General features: G+C 39.7%; 1 protein-coding gene across 1 annotated transcript in view; it reads left to right on the top strand.

Moving 5' to 3' along the window:
* The window catches only part of LOC109968800 (probable enoyl-CoA hydratase echA8), a 20708-nt gene that overhangs the window by 587 nt on the left and 2069 nt on the right, over nucleotides 1-18052 (top strand). The window contains exons 2-5 of the mRNA XM_020615330.1: nucleotides 1486-1650; nucleotides 6011-6108; nucleotides 7093-7237; nucleotides 16681-16830. Of these exons, the coding sequence (XP_020470986.1) occupies nucleotides 1486-1650; nucleotides 6011-6108; nucleotides 7093-7237; nucleotides 16681-16830 (558 nt within the window). The remainder of the gene's footprint in view (nucleotides 1-1485; nucleotides 1651-6010; nucleotides 6109-7092; nucleotides 7238-16680; nucleotides 16831-18052) is intronic.

Raw genomic sequence — 18052 nt, 5'->3', positions numbered from 1 at the left:
CAGTCCCGTCAATGTATTAACATGTTTTTCAGTGTCACTCATTGCTTTATAAGATTGGTACAGCTCTTTCACGCCAAACACACAACACGTGACTTATTAAGTGCAACAGCACATCACGACAGTAGCAAAGCCTGGGAATGGTAAGCAAACATTATTAATCCCACCTGTAGTTTTCTGACTATGACATGTAAAAATGTATTCTGCAAAAAAGCCTATTGCTTTTCTGGCAGCGACGAGTCCTGTTATTTTCACTGTATAATTAATTTAGTTATAATAAACCAGTGGGAAAACTACATAACAGAGCTTAAAGTTGATAGCCAACAGTCCTCAACTCAAAGACATTGCTTTTGTTCAGCTCACTTTATATACACTGCCCGACCAAATTAAAAGTCACACCTGTACAATTGTATGCACTTCAATGCAACACTTCCCCCTTAACATGTTTAACTTTGACCTTTAACTATGACCTCAATATTAAATATATATTTGAATTTATACATTTTATGAGAACTTAACTAATAAATGTAACATTCTGAGTTTCATAAATGCATGTTAAGGCTTAAGTGTTGCATTGAAGTGCATGCAGTTGTATAGGTGCAACTTTAAATTTCGCTGGGTAGTGAAATAATAGAAAGGTAGAAAATCCTTATTTGTATTTTTAATTTTAGATGAACCCAGAAAGGCTTTGGCCTTTTTGCTTGACACGTTACTTCAGGCAGTTATCAAATTAGTTGGTAGTTAATGTTTAACTGACCAACCATTACAGAGCTGTTATTAATTGTTTCCACTCTTTAAAATTGTAAATGTGGCCAATTCAAAAGAAACTCCCTCTCAGGCATAGTTACACCTTTAAAGTGTTGCCCTACTGGCTCACCTCATGTGGCCCAGAATCAGAGCTGCAGTCTAAAATGTAACTAGAACAATATGGAAAATGAGAAAACATGGCTCCACCTCCTTGGACACACATCTGTTTGAGGTGTAGTGGAGTAGAAAGAGCTGCCAGACACAAATTGTCTTTTCATTTTGCTGTGCTGTGCCTCACCTCACTTGGTTTTGTGTCTCTTGTCCTTATAATTGCATGTGTCAGTGAGGTTAGTGTGTCCAGCAGCTTTGTTTTTCCTGGTCCTCTCTCTTGGATGTAGTTGCCTCTGGCTGTGGTTGACAGTGGGATTTTCTGGGATGACTTCATCCACTGCTGTATTGTACTACATGGGAAACCATGTTAGGTCAACTGTGTGCTGTAACCTCAAGCTACAATTGCTGGCACACTCACACACTTAGAAACACTAACAGAGCAAGAGCCAAGGTCCTCACCTCAACCTAGACCATCTCTTTCATTATCTCATTATCTCTCTTTATTTTACTAAGTCCATCCAGATTAGATCTTTTGAGTTCCATTCATTCCATCTTTCTCACTGTGAAGTTTAATGACTCTGGGTCAAGTTCTGTCTGTACACCTTTCTCACTCTCTGTCATTACATGCAGGTCAGACTGTGGTCTCAGAACAGAGGGGGTCTGTGGTTTCTGTAGTGATAAACCGGCCTGAGGTGCGCAATGCGGTAAACCACGAGACGGCGAGGCGTCTGCTGGAGGAGCTGAAGGCCTTCGAGAGTGACCCAGACTTGAACGTGGCTGTTCTGCATGGGAAAGGTTTGTGAATTAGAATGAAAATTAGCACTTCACTCTAGTCCAGGGAGACCAGGGGTATTTAAAAGTCCATGGGCACTTCATTCAGGCGAATATTTACATGCACACTACAGTGCTTTGACCTTGGTGTAAATCTTGTTGATTGATTTTTATCTTTAGTAACAGGCCAAATAGTTTCTGTGTTTTCTCTGACCTTTTTTTTTTAACCATTCAGGCTTAAAAGTGGCAGTGGAATTTTTTTTAGATATCATTAATTTCTCAATTTACACCTTAAATTATAAGGCCCATGATATTCTGTTTTAGGTTATGTTCCTCAAATTGCAGACAAACAAAAGCTAACAATGAATTTCATGCACTCATTGAAGTATCTGTAAATCCAGACCCTGGTTTAGGTTATTTCTCTGCACTGTAGACCTCTGTTGTCCAAAAATGATCAAAAACACACCAGTGTGTCACACCACTGAACTAGGTGACATGTAGAAAAAGCAGAGAACTAAAGGTTTAAAGTTTTGTCATCAGTGCCTAAAAAAGCCATTATTTTATGCAAGTGTCTTTGGATAAATTCCTCTGAATGGGACAAACTATTTAGAAACACAACGTGTTCTGTCAGCACTCCTATTCATTTTATTTTTAGATAAGCCCTGATTTTATTTATTTTTAAGTTGGACTGTGATCAATGTTATAAATTGTTTATTGAACAATTTAATAAAGATATATTCAGTTCAGTTAGCTTTTATTTATATATTGTCAGTTCACAACAAAAATCATCTTTACATAGAGAAAAATCCAACAAATCCCCTTGAGCGTCAGTGGAGAGGAAAAACTCCCTTTAATGGAAGAAACCTCTGACAGACCCAGGCTCTCGGTGGGCCGCCATAGTGCCTCGATTAGTTGGGGTCAATTGATAGAGGAGAGAGAAAAGGAAACCATCAGGACACAACAAACAAACACTGGTAGAATAGGGGAAGGAAGGAGAGATGGGGTTAGGGATTGGGGAAATTGAATTCAACTTCATGTAGCTTGAATAATTTCCACTATTTCTGTCACTGTACAGTGCTGCTTTGATGACGCATCACAAGCAGACCTAAAGTGAGAATTTATTTATTTGTTTTTAATCTTTCATTTTTGTGAGCGAAACATTCCCACAAAGTGGAACACTCAGCCTGGCAGTTTTAGGGACGTTGAGTATGCTAATCAAATCCCATGAACATGCACCTTCTTGTGAACAGGTGGTATTCATTTACAGCAAGTTAAGAGAGTGCAGTTAAGAGAGTTTGGTGAATCAGACTTGGAACATTTATACAAACAAAGCTCACTGAAAAAAGGAAGAGTAATTGGGGACAAAAATAGGAAAATGTTCTTGCATCATGCCAATTGTTTTGGCAAGTTAGACAGTATTAGGTGATTTTGTATGGTAATTTTTTATATGTATGGCAGAATGTTAAGGAAAACTGACTCTTTTCTCTGTTGCTGATTTTCATAGGGTGAAAAATATGTGGAAACCAGAAAGGGAGAACATTTCTGTAGTAGACCTGATCTGATGCAGTCATGGAAAGTCATGGAATGGTCCTTGAAAATTAGTTTTATTCCAGCTTGTTTTGATCCTTCCTTAACCCTTCATCTCTTTGTCTCCCCTGTTCTCAGCACTCATCCTACATTCTCCCACTCTCCGTTTCTTTTACCCAGTCTTTGCTCCATGGAGTCCTTAGATCTAGCCAAAGCACAGTGCTGACCAGAGTAGTGTACCCACACACAGAGTAGACACACACACACCTGTGGGGTGGCCTGCACTGTGTCAGCCGCCTAAAGCCAGAATCATGCCACGACTCCCAATACCTCTAAAAATAATCATTGCACACACTGAATGAACACCTTCCCTCAGTGGAAATAATGTCTTCAAGCTGGATCAAGGTGCTTGCTTTATAAAGTCTTTTACCTCAAGAGACACAAGTATGTACTTCAGAGGCTGGAACCTCTCCAGATGATGGCTGCTGAGCGCAGCATGTGTTGCAGAGTAATTAACTCATTAAATGAGTAAGCAATGAGTAGGTTGTTCCTGTGATTCCCAGTGTCTGTTGGTTTTAATCGTGGAGCTTTCATACAGTCTAAATTGTTAACATTTTTCGATTTAGTGGGATATAAGACTGCAGTGTTTATGTATAAAGCCAGGAACAATTTATTACCTGGTGGAATTCAAAAACTATTTAATGAAAGGGAAGGGGGATACAATTTAAGGGGTCAGTTAAATTTAAAAATTCATGCTATACGTACAACCAAAAAAAGATTTTGTATTTCCATAAGTGGGGTAAAACTATGGAATAATTTAAGTGTGGACATAAAAAATAGTAATAGAATTGACGAGTTTAAACATAAATATAAAGGTATGTGTCAATCAAGATATATGCAAGAACAGGTTTAATGATTAATTAGATGGAACATTGTGGGTGTGGTGTATGAATGATAATACTCTGTAATAATTCTTTAATATATTACTTGTGTGGTGTAGAAGAATTTTAACACTGTTTATTCTTTTTTTAGTATAATATGTGTGTGGGTAGAAGTGAATCATTTACTGCTTGCAAACCAATGATGGTAAGATGATGTCATGGGGTAGGACTGGATAAGTCTGACTTCTTCCTACTCCATTCAAGCATGTACTAGGTATAAGAAAATTGATATTGGATTATGTGTAAAATTATGTGTGTTGTCATATCAACTGTTTTTACATGCTTGAAAGAATAAATCAAATCAAATCGTCCCCCGCGCATTCCTGTCAGTAGGTTGTCCTGTAACGCTGCTTCATTAAAACTGACCTTCAGTGGTTTATAGCAGACTGTGAGATGAGATGACAAGCACAAAGGTTTTAGTTTGAATGTGGTGTTTCTGAAAACATAAGGAATTAATTTTGTTTAAATTGGCACCAACACAGTCACTCTCTATTCTCATTTTTCAGTATTGATGATTTTTGCTTTACTTCTGAAATTAAGAGTAGGATTTTGAATGTGCTGCCACATAATGTGAGGGTTTGAGATTTGGGTTTGTGTGAGCATTTGTGGTAGGGTACAGTGTAGATGTCAATGCAGCTGTGTCACTAAAGGCGCATGTTCAACTGAACTGAGATGAAGCCACTCTTACTGTTTGTAAAGCCTCTCTAGTCCCATAAAAACACGTTGTATAGTCTTAAAAGTAGCATTTTCCACATTCACATCAAGTGACAAAAGGAAAAAAAAAACAACTCCAAGACATAGCTGTGCATTTAGTTTTGGTTTATTTGTCAAGATTATGGGAAATTGGCTCAAACATAAGTGAATGGAATTTGGCTTGTTGTTATCAATGCTGTGGAAAATGACACTATAGAGAATTTAGCTGCAGCATCTCTTTTTTTAAAGGGACCAGCTTGTGTTACAGTTTATTAGAGAGATGTTGAGGTCTGGTCCATGTGCTGGTTGAACAGGTTCTTGTACATGAAACTGGTAAAACCAATTCTTGACCTGCCTTTATGCACAGGGCATTTTTCAGACCAGACATTTAGTCTTGTTATAGTAGGAAAACCAATAGTAGGTGTTACCTATAACATTAGCATTGTTCTAGTCAGGTGTCCCAGTAGTCATGACTGTGTGACAGTGAGCCAACATAGACTGAAAAATTAAGTAGTGATTTAGCACTACTTAATTTTTCAGCCTCTTGAAAGTGCTCATGTCAAACTTACTCAGTGTTCAAGTAATAAGTAAATAGAACATGCGTCCATTTCAGGTCACTATCAAACTTCTTCTAAGACACTAAATAATAGTTAAAAAGCCTCCATGAATGAACTGGCTCTTCATAGTTTCTGCTGTTTCCTACTAAGACAAAGGTGTTTTCTACTCCCATAAACAGCATGACAACACTGTTTTTCTATAATTGCCCTACACTGACCCCCAGCTGTAATCAAAGCTCCCACCTGATAGGTGTTGCTGGCACTTGTGTCCATTATAATCAGTTTCATTACCGTTACATTACAAAGAGAGAAGAGTTTCATGAGTCTCAGCCTGAGCCTGTGACACGATGTTTGCAGGCCTCTTGGGCAATGTTGTAATTACCTCATGAATCCAATAGAAGGGGCTGCTGTTGAAGTATGTTAATCTTCCATTAATGAGAATATTGTGTATGTGCACATGTGTGTTTGAGCACATGCATGATCTATGACTATGCATTGCACTTAGGCTCTTGAGGAAAGAGAAGCATTTGTGTGCCAGCCAGCCCAAAGCAAGTTTCTGTCCAAACTGCAGTCCTCGAACTCAAGTTCAGCTTGTAGTTTTTTTTTTCATCCTCATCATTTTCCCTTCCTCTCTGACTTACTGTGTAATTTTGTGGTTTCTTCCAGGAGGGAATTTCTGTGCTGGTTATGATCTAAAAGAGCTCGCCAATCACACAGGCCCCATCAAATTTGAGCAAGATGTCACCAAAACTCCTGGTCCTATGGTGAGCACTGTTTGGATTGTGTGTGTGTGTGTGTGTGCGCTCATGAGGGTTATATCAGTGTTTCCTTATGATACTGGGGAGGGCTTAAGCTCTCTATAAAACATAAAACCAGAAATGTGGTCAGAAGTGATTTTTAGCGGAAGTATTTTTAAGGGTTTGAGAAAACAGGTAGTGGTAAGGATTTGGGTTTAGGGAATGACACAGAATCAGTGGAATTGTCTGCAGAAAGCTTTCTGTTTTGCACACTGCTATCACTTGACAAAAAGGATCCTAATACAAATTAGCTGCAGCCTCCATTAAAAACTGTTTGGATTGTGTGTTATTCCTTAGGGATTGAGTGGACCTCCTGTGCAAAAAAATCATAGTATTGTATTTCTTACAGAATACACAGTGCTTCATTTGTTCAGCAAAAGCCAGAACGTGGACCATTTGTTTCCTTTTTGTTTGGCAGTTTCGGAAACAAATAAGGAAATAAAATCTGGAACATTTCAGCAGAGAAACCATGGAGGTGATTATTCAATTGTGTGATCCTTTCGGAGAATGTAGTTTGTGGTGGTGTTGAGCTGTGCTGCAATATACAGAGCTGTTATTTAGCCTAGCCTCACTCATATAAATGGGGTGGAAAAATAATAGAAACACTTGTCCTTATAATGTAATGCAATTGAACAGCTGCACAATCTGCATCTTCCAAAATGATCAGGCAGTTGAATCAACAGCTCTCCTGTATAGAACAAAAGCAAAACATTATCATCTTCATGAAGGAGGATTTAATACAGGATTGTTGATTAGATTGACTTAGTTTTAGCAAGGTGTACCTAATAAACTGACAACTGTGTATATATTGACTTAGTTTTGACAATGTTTCTTTATTTCAGAAACGGTGCTGTTGCTTAGCTTAACAATGGGTGTTCCCTCTGCTTTTGCTTAAATATAAGATAATGGATTTGCTTGTATAGTGGGTACTAATATGGATGTTTTCTCTAGGGTCCGTCCCGTTTGCAGCTGTCAAAGCCGCTGATCGCAGCAGTGAGTGGTTTTGCTGTGGCTGGAGGGCTGGAGCTGGCTCTGCTGGCAGATCTGAGAGTGGTGGAGGAGAGCGCTATCATGGGGGTGTTCTGTCGCAGGTTTGGTACGTCTGACAACTCCTCATACTGCTACCTGATCTTTACTGTACTATGATGTACTGTTCTGCTACCGGTAGTGGGGATAGGGCCCTGCCTAAGGCCACTTCTGTGGTGGTAGCAGCTAAAGATGGGGCAGGCACTGCTTGTTCTCTTTCTCTCCAGAGTTTCCTGCTGGTGCACTGACTGAATTCTAACATTTAGGTTATGAGCTTACTTCACTGAGACTTCAGCAGTTAATACATGTCATATTTTTTTCTTCTGCTACTTTTCCTATGACTGCTACTACGGACTCTTATTCTACTTAATGCTACTACAATAGTTTTAGTACGTCTACAATCCCCCCATGATAAATACCACACTGTACTACTATGATAACACCAACATTAGTTCTAACTATAGCCCCTTTATCACAGAGATTGGAGAAAACTGCCAGTATTCTGACCCTCCTTCAAGGGGGCTTTTTAAGCCCTTTTACACTGAACTTAAAAAAGACGGCCAACTGCCGCTCCTGTGTTTGTTTTACACCACTGCCGGAATCCCGGTACTAGAGGTGTGATACTTATCATGATGCCCGATGGTCCGTGTACTTTGTGCCCAGTTTGAAAATAAAACAAAGGGGCTGTTATCTGATTTTGTTTGAGATATTTATTCATGGAAATTGGGAATTACAGTTCTATGTGCATCCAATGTCAGTAATGCATAATTAAATGTGACAAGGAATTGGAGAGCATTCATATGGAAGCTCAGTATATGAGTTAAATGATGTTTATCCATTATTTGGTGCCAAAGAGGGGGGTGTCAGACCATGTCATCATAAGACTTCAGAGCCCCACAATAAGCAACACCATTTTCCAGACCTAACCTGCCCTTAACACCAAGCAGCCCTGAACCTTATCCTCACCCAAGCAAAGACCCCAAATGTTGCTTGATACACAGCATCTGCATTGTATTCGCTCAGGTTAAGCAGTGGCTGGCCCAGCTGGCTTGTAATGGCAGTCACCTCTAGGGGCTGTACAACCATTGACACTGTTCTACCAAGATGGTCAAACAAAGAGGACTATTAACAATCCCACGGAGTTTGTAACTCACTGGCTGTGGGAGTGTAGGCAGGTCTACACTATGCTGCACTATCAGCTGGATACCTAATTACCACTTAGGCTATAGAAGAGCCAGGAGCCTTTTTAAAATGTGACTCTGTATTCTGCTTTATTTTCTGTTTTGCTGCTCCTTCTGTCTGTATGTGTTTGCTCAGCCAATTATCTGTCCTTGAAAGTGTGCTTGTGTTTGTCTTTACGTCCACGCATGCATGATCTGTCTGCTAATGCCAGGAAGTCGACAGTGTTTCTATTTTTCAGCTTTGTTACTCTGTCCTCTGTTATCACCCCAGCCTCCTCCTGTTTGTGTGTGAGGATGGAGTCGTAACGTGATAACACTAGTGACCATGGCCTTTTACCATCGCAGTCACAGTCTGCTGGGCAGTCTTGATAAGTAGAAGAGGAAGCAAGCAACTGCCAGGTTTCCACTGTGGGGCCAAACATATTATTTATGTCACACAATTTCCTCATAAATAACATTTTCCTTTTGTGCCGTCTTGCAGCTTACTTGCATGGTTAGCCAACTGTCTTGGCTGTAGTTTTAGAAGCACAAGTACTAGTTTGAATCTTCTCTTTTAAGCATTTTAAGTTAATCGTGAAGTATGTAGAAATGGCTCCTGTAGGACCATAGTAATATGTTTCAGATAGCTTGTCACTCCTTTAGCAATGCTGCTATAGGGCATAAAATACAACAGTGGTGTTTATAAACACCACTGTTGTGCTATAATTTACTGTCAGTACTAGATTTAGAGTGTAAACATGCAGGGATCATCACCCCAAGCCTGTAATTTAACAGGGGAGCATCCTGGCAATGCCTTTGTCTGTCCGTTCAGCCACGCCGTCTGGTGGCACGTCCTCACTGCCAGGCCACGCTCCAGCCTCTCTGCTGTGTCACTTTCTGTTAAAGTGTTATTTTAAACACTGTTATTTGGAATTCATCTTGAATTCTAGATTATATTGTATATTTGTGCTCTTAGAGCCTCAATTATGTTTTAAAATCTTATTTTTAGTTTTACTAAATGCTACCTGCAATTCAAATTCATGTTAGATCCTGACTGTCAAAAGAGTTGGGGCAGAAAACAAATACGAGTAAATAGGAATAAACACACAGTTTATTCCTATTTGAGTAAATAGGAATAAACACACAGTTTAGAGGAGACATGGGAAAAGCTGCATAATGCTTAGTAGTTTTAGCAATGAATTATCAGTGCACTCTGGACACAACCTGACAAACATCTTTCACCATATTTAAAACTGTACTCTGCATGTCCCTTTGGGCTGTCTAGCACTTGCACTCAATCCACTTTTATTGGCTCAAAACTGTGTTTAGGCAGCAGAAATAAGCATTGATGTGGTTTAAACACATTAAGTTGTTCATTTCCTCCCTGTAATAAATTCTCAACCTCTCATTTGCTTCACATCTTTAAGGCTTGTTTGTCACCAACCACATTTGAGTCGTTTCCTTCAGTTTAATTGAAACATTGTGGTTTATCTTTCATTTCATTTAGCAAAGCGATTATTACTTGAACTGTGGATTTTGAGTATTTTTATACCCATACACTGTGTAGTTGTGTACTGTACAGCCAGTATCTTCACCTCAATCCGAGTTTAGAAAAAATGGCTTTACAGTGGAAAATTATTTCCCTCCTCATTTATATCAGAAGTAGCACAGCTTTGTGTGATACACAGTTTATTTAAATATATTTCTTTATTTTTATTATTTTTGTTTATTTATTTATTTATTAGTTTATTTAATATCCGTCTTTTTCAAGGTGTCCCTGGTAGGCTAGTGGGTAAGGTGCAGTGCTCTCGCCGCTGCGGCCCGGGTTCGGATCCAGGTTGCGTCAGGAAGGGCATCTGGCGTAAAACACGTGCCAAATGTCAACATGCGAGTCATCAGTGTGATGATTCGCTGTGGCGACCCCTAAACGGGAAAAGCCTAAAGTGACTACTACTTTTTTGAAGTTAGACCTGACCAGGGCATCAGCAGCATTACAGGTTTCAGAAAGGACAACACAACAGCTAACACAGTAGTAAAATAGACTAAAAACCTGGTGACACTGCATAAAAGGTCAAATAGAATAAGAATAGAGGACATGAAAGCAGCTGTCAATATCAGGAAAGCTGAAAGAGAGACAGTGGTCATCTACAATCGAGTTTATAATAGCCTTGAATTCAGGATGCCAAATTCTTTAGTTTCCTTGTCTTTGCACCAGAGACAGACAGCAGATATGTGTTTGTGATTTGAGACTGATTGGAAGTTCATCTCTGTGAAATACGTTTACAAAGACGTGGGAAGCTAATTTAAATTAGCTGTATTAAAAAGAATGCACCAGTGACTCAGTGTCCAGAGAGAGAGGCCACCCCACTCTGGAGTACAGAGCACAGTGATGAGTTGGTGACAAAGCTTAATAGACTGTGATAAACAGTCCAACATATGAAGACACTGTGCAGGTGCTTTCATATACTGTATAACAGGTCGCTGAAACCAAGAACCTTTATGGCTTCCAAGGAAAACCAAAACTCGGGTTTGAAATAAAACCCTAACTTCCATCTTAGTTTGTTCACAAGGTTTTGACCATGTTTCTTGAAAGGACCAGTCAAGCTGCACATGATCTATTGTCTTCTCTTGAGGAGTGCCAATCGTGGCAAAATAGCTAGAAAACAACATGAACTTAGCTTTGTCTGCATTAAATATGAATTTTGACATTTTAATGGTTGAATTCTGTAACTGGTTTTGGCTCGGGCAGCAGCCGGAGGGAATCCCTGATAGCTTTGAAGTTAAAAACCCTCAGCGACTTGTAGCACTGCTCTGATGTGGGCTGATGGCAACCACAAGGATCTGACAGCTTTCTGGCACGTGATTGGCTGCCAAACCTATAGCTTCCTGTCTGGGGCCCCTCTGCCTCACCAAGGAGGAAATGAGGAGAAGAAGAAGATGGTTGCATCACAGGAGTTGGGTTTTAGTGTCTACTGCTTGTTGAATGTTAAGAGAGACCTAAATTAAAATCCACCCTGCCCACCTAATTCTCTGATGTTATTTTAGTTCCTTAAACCAGAGGAATCAGAAAAAGAGTTGCCACCAGAAAAGGAAACTTAAAATAGTTTAATAATTCTTCATTCAAGAGTTTTCCTTTTAAACTGATAAGTTAAATGAGCCAAGAATGGAGGTTGTTCTGGATTTTTAGAAGAAGCCACATGTTGAATCAAAGTCAAAACTTCAGTCCAAAGCTGACATAGCATCAGCCAATTCAAACACTTGCTCGCTGAGTTGGAAACTGAGTGACATAGTCCAGTGGTTACATCATCAGAGTGAATGGACATAGCATTTATGTGGTGAGATGGGAAATCTATCAACATTAAAAGTGGATAAACTGATGACAAAATATGGATATTATTTTTGAGCAGTTATAAAGAGCTTCATATTACTCCAAAGCATGACAACTTATGTTTTTAACTTGTAGTAATAATAATGTAACACTTTGGACCTTAATTGTAGTGACTCTGGTGCACAGCTTGCTCCTGGTCCCTGGCAGGATATGGTCATGTTAAAACTTTTATATGATTTTGGTGATTTTTTGACCCCCCCCAACCTACTACAACTCCTCTGCCATTGTCATGGTTTAAGGTTATGTTTGCAGCCTTGGTGGTTTTGGATAATGGTGCCCTGCAAACTAAAAAATACACATCCCTGGTAATAATTTTTTTTGTCCTCAGTTCCCATTGAGTATTTCAAAGGAAGGGCCTTTATGTGGAAGCTTTCATTCTTTTTTTGTTCATCTATTTAGTCTGCAGTTGTCCGGAAATTGTTAATCCACATCAAACTTAATCGCATTACACTCATGGGAGGCCATTATAGTGGGTTTAGCTTTGATGTGGTGAGGATGCCAGCAGCATCGGCAGCTAACCAGAATACTTTAGTGTGTCACGTTTCACACTTTATTCTGAGGTTGTTAGTGCCCACAGATGGTAGATGTCATCCTAGTAGATTTTTAATTTAATGAATAGATATTTGCATTTTAGTGTTTCCCTTAAGGGGTGTTGCTCTACAAGCATGTGACTCATATTTATGGGTGTTGTTGGAGGAATAGCATCAACAGATCTTAGCATTGTTATAATCTTTATTCTTGTTTGCCTTGTTATCTCTAAGTTTGGACCTCTTTGGCACCCGATATGATGTTCATATAGCCATTTTGATTTGTTTGTGCAGGCAAACTAAGCATTTTTGTTTTGTTACTTTTCAAGATTCTAAACAAAATGACTTGTGACTGCAAAGACCTGACTGGCGCAGCTATTGCAGAATGCAGACTTTTGCATTATATCAGAATATATAGCCAGAAAATAAATTCATGTTTTCTCTTCCAACTTCACCTTCATGTCAGTCAGATGAGCTGTGATGCAGGAAGAACCACCTTCTAGTTGTTAAACAGTCAGCTTTGCTGACTTGTGTACAGCTCTCTTACCAACATGTCTCCGTTTTGACTGTGGGTTTATCTGCTTTCTACAACAAGGCAGGGTTCTTTTCTAATTGTGTAACTGGAGACCAATACTGGAGACCAACGGTGACAAATCCACACTTTAGCGGACAATGACTGATTATCTAGTATCAGGATCACTGCCAAACATTTTCCTCTACGAAACCTGGACTAAAGGATCACATGTTCTCGCTCTCTGCCTCAGCCAAACATGCCTTTTCAGTTTAATCTACTTCAAGGAGGTGCTCGGCAAACTCTCAGCTCCCATTCATGTGGGAACAAGGTGCACATTTGCGCGAATTCCTGCCAACAGGATACATCAGAGATGTGGCTGTCAGGGTGTGCGTGTGTGCATGTGTGCGTGCGCGCGTGTGTGTGTGTGTGTGTGAAGGCTGGAGGTGCTGGAGACAAGTGCTGTGGATAAGAAGGGAGATCCTTCTGGTTGCTGATAGCGGTGGTGCCAACAGCAGCACCAAAGACAGACAGACTGGAGGTCAACCTGGGTCTTTATCTGTTTCTTTGAGTCAGGCCCTGTCTCACCGTTTCAAGCCAGCATCCCGTCTCTGTCTATCTTTAACTGTGATCAAGCTGGGCATGAGATAGATAAGCTCTCTGGGCTAATCAACACACTGTTACTCGTGGCCAGAGAGGTGATTCCCAACCAGGGGTCCATGTATCCCAGGGCTACGTCTGCTGTTGCCAGTGCTTATGTGGAAAAACTGTAGCATAGAGCAGCTAATTTGGGGAGGAAAAAAAATATATGATTCGATTTAAAAAAGCAAATGTGTCAACTGTACTGTAACACCTGAACATTAGATGTTATAATTGAGAGCGTGTGAAAAATTAGCAAGAGCAGAAAAGTCTAAACAGTAAACTAAAACAATTGATAGATGGTTTGAATAGTTAAGATCATCTTAAAGTAATGGTTTGAACTTTTAGCTAAGAATAACAGATTGCAGAGTATTACAAGTAAAGGTTTGGTAAATATTGTTGAATTAGCTAAAGTAATGGAGAAATGGTTGAAATTAAGCTCTTTTTATTTTTATTAATGGAATTAAAAACCAAAGCCAAGGCATTATTTGTGCATTCAATAGTCTTCCATTTTGTTGAATAGTTCACAGGGTTTCCGTCTTAAATTGACTTTCAACTTTAAAAAAGTCATAAAAATATTTGACCATTTTGATTATTTTAACATTAAGTTGACATTACTTTGTTAATTTCGGTCATGTTTTTTGGGAAAATGTTTAAGTGTAGTACCACTTACCGTTTGTTGGTTCTATATTGTAGTTCTCTCTCATCAGTTTGTATTTATCGCACTGTAACGAACCTAACAACCAGCTTGGCATCCATCACGTTTAAAAACTTTGCAACCTTGTCAGAATTTATCAGAGAACACTCAGCACATTGTGATGTGTGAGATGAAGCTGGATGCCTCCCAAAAGGGGCTGTTTCTGTTACTTTCATTGACCTAATATGAGGAAGTACAAGTCCAATGAGAATCTAATTCTTGGCTTCTTTCTCTGCCATATGAATCTCAAAGTCATCTTGTCCTGCTCTGCATTCTACAGTTTCTTGTTGCTAATGTTGGAACACATGCATTTTAATAGTTCAAACAATTCTGGTTAGCTATTGATATATTAATAAAGAGCTTGGGTTGTCTGAAAGTTTTGTAAAACGGAAACTTGGTCAGAAGTTTATTTAAAAATGCCCTGTGTTGAAAGCTTTTTCTGCATCCAGGCCACTATGGCTGTTTCAGTTTGTTCCTGGTTTATGTGGTGAATCTCAAGCAAAGGGCGTCGGGTGTTGTCCTGAGTTCATTTTATGAAGCCTGCTGGGTCTAATTTGATGATTTGAAGTAAAATATTTTGCATCTCTTCAATTAGTAATGTAGCAAAGATTTTATAGCCCTGGTTCTGAAGGCTCACAGGTTTGTAGTTTGAGTGCTTCTTCCTTGGGAATAACCGTTTTCACTGCCTCCTGCCTTATACTACTGTTTCCATTCATCCCAGGACGTTTACTAGGTTTAAGCTTACAAATAGCTGTTTTCAGTTCCTTACTTATAAGGCATCATTTAGGGTGTTGAATACTACCTGACACACTTGACCAAAACGACCTACAGTCCATTTGTGTAATTAATAGTGTTATTTAACACCCAGTCAATTAAAATGAACACATTTTGTAAATATCAGATGGTAATGAAGATTAGTACTTCATCTGACAGGGCTGTGGGATGACCTCAGACTTTAGAGAGAGTGTGTGCATGTGTCTGTTTAAGTGTGCTGTACAGACACAGCCTACTTGTTTATGAATTGCATGTATGTATGTGTAGTTAAATGGCCTGCAAGACAATGCCCCAGGGAGCAAAACTTGCTGGAACTCTAGGTTGTTGTCTCAGTCAGTACTGAAAAGGCCTTGAATCAGACACATGTACAGTAAACACACCTATGTGCTACATGGATCTGTTGTATTTTATAAATGAATTGCATCAAAAGGAATTCAAGCATTTCATAAGTGCAGGGCAGATGACTGAAATGTTGACTGAAGTCTAGTATTTGCAGAAAGTGTATCGCTCCCCCACTCACACCTAATCATGTCTTCTGTCTGTCAGAGCGCCATATGTGCTCTTTGTTTGAACCCATATAATATACAGTAGATGTCTTGTACGCCTGCTACATGTGTACTAACACTGGCATTCCATGTATTTCAATTAAATTTATTTTAGCAACATAGATAAAGTGAGCACCTTGAACAGAATCACAGTATTTCCAGAACTTGAGAGAGGGGGAGGAACAAAACCAAAGCTAGCATGACGATGTGAGGTTATGAAAACACATCCGACACATGTGGCCTCAGTGAGAGGCAGTCAAGTAGAATCAGTGACTTGGAGGAATTAGGGAGTCATGATTGTGGCATGGAACTTGGGAGCGCTGAACAGTAAGAAGTATGCCAGTTGCAGCTGGTGCTCTTTAGAAATTAGGACAGATGCCAGAAGCTTACTCTACCTCGTAGTGTACTCTCTCCCTCCCCTCACTCTTTCACTCTGTTGGACACAATATCGCAAATGTGTCCAGTGAGACTTAAAGTAAGGAGGAGTTTGAGTTTTTATGTACAGATGGAAAGAAAGCAGAGGTAGAGTAAAGGAGTAAACCTGTTCCCCTGAGAGCTCCAAGCTGGACTAATGCCAGCCGTATGTTATGTATTTCGAAGTGTTTCTTTAGCAGCTTAAGTGGGCTGAACCCAATACACTGGCACAGTGGCCTACATTTTCTTTGGCCTAGTGTAGCTAAGTAACACATTTGTGTCTAGAGGTAACTTTAGAAGACCTCCACCCCCAAAATCTGGATATAGAGTTTTCTCTGGCACAGGAATTTCCTAATGTGATAAGGGCAATGTTGCAGCAGGAAGGTGAAGATATGACTCCTGAGTCAATCTTTGTGTGTAACCACCAAGAAAATAATTTCCATTGTTTCCCGACTTAAAGGTTTGACAAGATGTCACGAAAACAAGAGAATTGACCTTTAGACTTTCCTAGAGCCCGAAGTGGCATCTTTTCAGTTGCTTGGTTGTTTTTTGAAAAGCATGGCAAAATGCAAAAATATTCCATTTCCAATGATGTAAAAAGCAAAAAATGCTCACACTTGCAAATCAAACCAAAGAATGTTTGCAATTTTTTTTGATGAACCATTAATGAAACACAATCATTGATTTTTGAACAGTGAACAGTGGCTTAATCAGCTGCTTGCTCCTGGAGCATAAATGCACTGTTGTGAGTAGATGGCACGTGGGATTTTCTAGATGTACTGCAGCACACCCCTGAGTGTTCTTAGTGTACATTGTATCACAGTTTGCATGCATATTGAACATCTCATCTTTCTCCAGGAGTTCCCCTGATTGATGGAGGCACAGTACGGCTCCCACGTCTCATTGGTCTGTCAAGGGCCCTCGATCTGATTCTGACTGGACGGCCAATCGGAGCGCAGGAGGCTCTTGCCTATGGACTGGCTAATAGAGTTGTTCCTGATGGCCAAGGTATTGCACATTCAGTTTGTGATCAGAAGCAAAAAAAATACTCTAATATTACACCATGTATTATTTTGGCAAACATCTTTATTTATCCTTGTTACCGTTTAGCTGCGTGACTTTCAAAACTTCAGTGAAGCACCTGTGATGTTTAAAGCTTCTGATGTCATTGGTCATGTGGGTTTCTTCATTTGATACAAGCTCCAACACATTGTATTGAAATGTGCTTCGCTGCAGTGAAACATGCTTCAGTATAATCCGCTCATCTCTAGTCATCTGTCTAATAATAACTGTGATTGTGGTGCTTTTGTGGATTCATCACACAAAACATGTTGAGTGAAGTAATATTAATAAATGTATTAAAGTGCTGTCCAGTGCAGCAGTCAAGGATGGTAATAGTGTGTTAACAGTTTGTTGTGGTTAGTATTGCAGGACATTTGATAGTGAATGGTAGAGATGAAGACCAGATATGGGAGGGGCTGGAAGTCCTCTGTCTGCTGGGGGAGTAGAAATTGTAATTCACTGTGAAGAACAGTCATGGAGGCACCAAACGCAAACAGGCATGTGACCCATTTCCATTTAGGAAGCATAGTTTTAGCAAACTCTCTTATAGGTGAGATCAGATTGAATCATGTATAATCTAAACTTGTTTCTGTGAATCCATTTTCCTTATTTCACTCCCACAACTCACTGATACTAGAACTTGCCATCAACACTGTCTGCTCCTGTCTTGTTGAGTAGCGGTCTGAGGATTAAGTTATGTGTGCAATTCAGCCTGGTATTATAGTAATGTGTGAATGCTATTATATCCCAAAAGCCTTTCCATGTGCTCTGCATGGCTTGATCTGCAATTACCTCCCATCTTCTTAGGAGATTAGCTTAATTTTTTTAGGAAGCGCCTCTTCCCACAGTCAAGTCTACACCTAATTGGTCTCACTGTGGGATGATCACTTGGCACGGCTTTAACATCAGAAGAAAGCAAAGACGTAACAGCTCACATACACACAGAGGATATCAGAGTGTGGCATCATGAGGCATACATGTACTTTTTTCCATAGGACTGATCTGGATGTGGTCCAGGGCTTTCATGTGGGCAAGGAGGCAGAGTGGCCTCGGTAAAGCTCTCAGAGACACAGCAGCAGGGAAAAGGAAGGGCTGGCAGTTTTGGTTTTTGTTACAAGAAGGCATTGCCCACCATGTATTTCCTGTTATAATTGGCCACATTCCCGCT

The sequence above is a fragment of the Monopterus albus genome, unplaced genomic scaffold (assembly GCF_001952655.1).
Source record: "Monopterus albus unplaced genomic scaffold, M_albus_1.0 scaffold162.1, whole genome shotgun sequence".
NCBI lineage: Eukaryota > Metazoa > Chordata > Actinopteri > Synbranchiformes > Synbranchidae > Monopterus > Monopterus albus.
Note: the sequence above shows the minus strand (reverse complement) of the source record. Positions and strands in the feature narration are given on the sequence as shown.